This window comes from Chinchilla lanigera, unplaced genomic scaffold (assembly GCF_000276665.1).
Source record: "Chinchilla lanigera isolate Chin_1 unplaced genomic scaffold, ChiLan1.0 scaffold00092, whole genome shotgun sequence".
Classification (NCBI taxonomy): Eukaryota; Metazoa; Chordata; class Mammalia; order Rodentia; family Chinchillidae; genus Chinchilla; species Chinchilla lanigera.
In genome coordinates, this window is record NW_004955493.1 from 8,562,229 (window position 1) to 8,563,775 (window position 1,547).

At 39.8% G+C, this 1,547-nt stretch overlaps 1 protein-coding gene across 2 annotated transcripts in view; it reads left to right on the plus strand.

Annotated features, from left to right (window-relative positions):
• Positions 1 to 1,547, plus strand: part of Ddx43 (DEAD (Asp-Glu-Ala-Asp) box polypeptide 43) — a gene marked incomplete in the record, with an annotated part of 36,263 nt that overhangs the window by 20,292 nt on the left and 14,424 nt on the right. For both annotated transcript variants that reach the window (XM_013504890.1, XM_013504889.1), the window contains 1 exon segment: positions 925 to 1,012. In XM_013504890.1, the coding sequence (XP_013360344.1) occupies positions 925 to 1,012 (88 nt within the window).

Consider the following 1,547-nt stretch of genomic DNA (forward strand, 5'->3'; position numbering starts at 1 on the left):
TGGGAGGCTGAGGCAGGGAGATCCCTGTGAGTTTGAGGCCAGTGAGTTCAGGCCTGCCTAAAAGATTACAGAGTGAGAATGTGACAAAAAAGACAAAGAAGAGAAAGAAAGAAAGAAAGAAAGAAAGAAAGAAAGAAAGAAAGAAAGAAAGAAAGAAGAAAGAAAGAAAAAGAAAAAAAGAAAGAAAGAGTTGGATTTAATTGTAATTGCTGTGAAAGTAAAAAAACTACAACTTTTATTATTTTATATTTGGTTGAAAAAAAATTTAAATGTATATATTCTTTTACCAGCACCCTTAAAATTATTTGTGTTTGGCGTAAGCACTTGATTTTGTCTGCTGCCAATATATGAAAAATACTAGGTTTGGGGTTTTTTTGTCTTTATAAAGGTGGAGATAAAATTGAACTAGTGTTTGACACTCTTTCTCAGACAGGGTTTTACTGTTTAGTCCAGACCAGTCTTGAGCTTGCTGTGTGGATGTAGCTCAGGCTGTCCTTGAAGTCCTGATCCTCCTGCCTCAGCCACCATGCCAGGCTCAACACTAGTTCTTTTTATTACCGTCTCAAAGATTAGAGTTTAGTTAAAGGTGTAGGTCTCCTTAATCTACAGCCTATTATTAAATACATTTTTTAATAAATTTTTTTTGCAGCTGGGCATGGTGGTGCACACCTATAATCCCAGTACTCAGGAGGCTGAGGCAGGAGGATCATTGAAAGTTTCAGACCAGCCTGGGCTACAAAGTGAGCTCAAGGCCAGCCTACACTGCATAGCGAGACCCTGTGTCAAAAAAAAAAAAAAAAAAAGACAAAAAAGTTCTTCTAAAGGTGGCATGTCAGTGTGGTTGAACACCTTTTTAATGAGCTGACCTGTAATGTCTGATGCATGAGGAGTTTTTAATGTGGGTGTGTCTTCTTTTACTTCCAGCGCTACTTGGCCGTGTGCTGTCCGGCGACTCGCACAATCTTACCTGAAAGACCCGATGATTGTGTATGTTGGTACTTTGGATCTAGTTGTAAGCTTGTTCTTTACTACTATTAAACCTTCTATGATATTTAAAACACATGCTAAAGGGTTAGGTGTGTGGTCCAGTGGTAGAATGCATGTAGAGCATGCACCAGGCCCTTGGTTCAGTCCCCAGCACTACCCCTCCAAACGAAAACCTTCATAAAGCACACGTCTCATTTTGGCATGTCTGCTCTTCCCACTCAGTAAGATTCATTTTAACATAACCATTATGTACCATTATGTCCCATTCAACATTTTATTTTTTGTTTATTTGTTTGAGACAGGGTCTCACTATGTAGTACAGACCAACCTTAAAGTCACTTTGTAGCCCAGGCTGGCCTCAAACTCGCGGTGATCCTCCTGCCTCAGCCTCCCGAGGGCTGGGATTATGGGCGTGCACCACCACGCCTAGCCACATTTACCATTTTAATAATCCCTGAATATCATCGTCAGTGTTAATATTTTACCAACTTCTCCTTTTTTGTTGACTCTGTTAGTGTCAGAGTACAAAGAGAAGTCTACACATGTGCATATATGAAAGT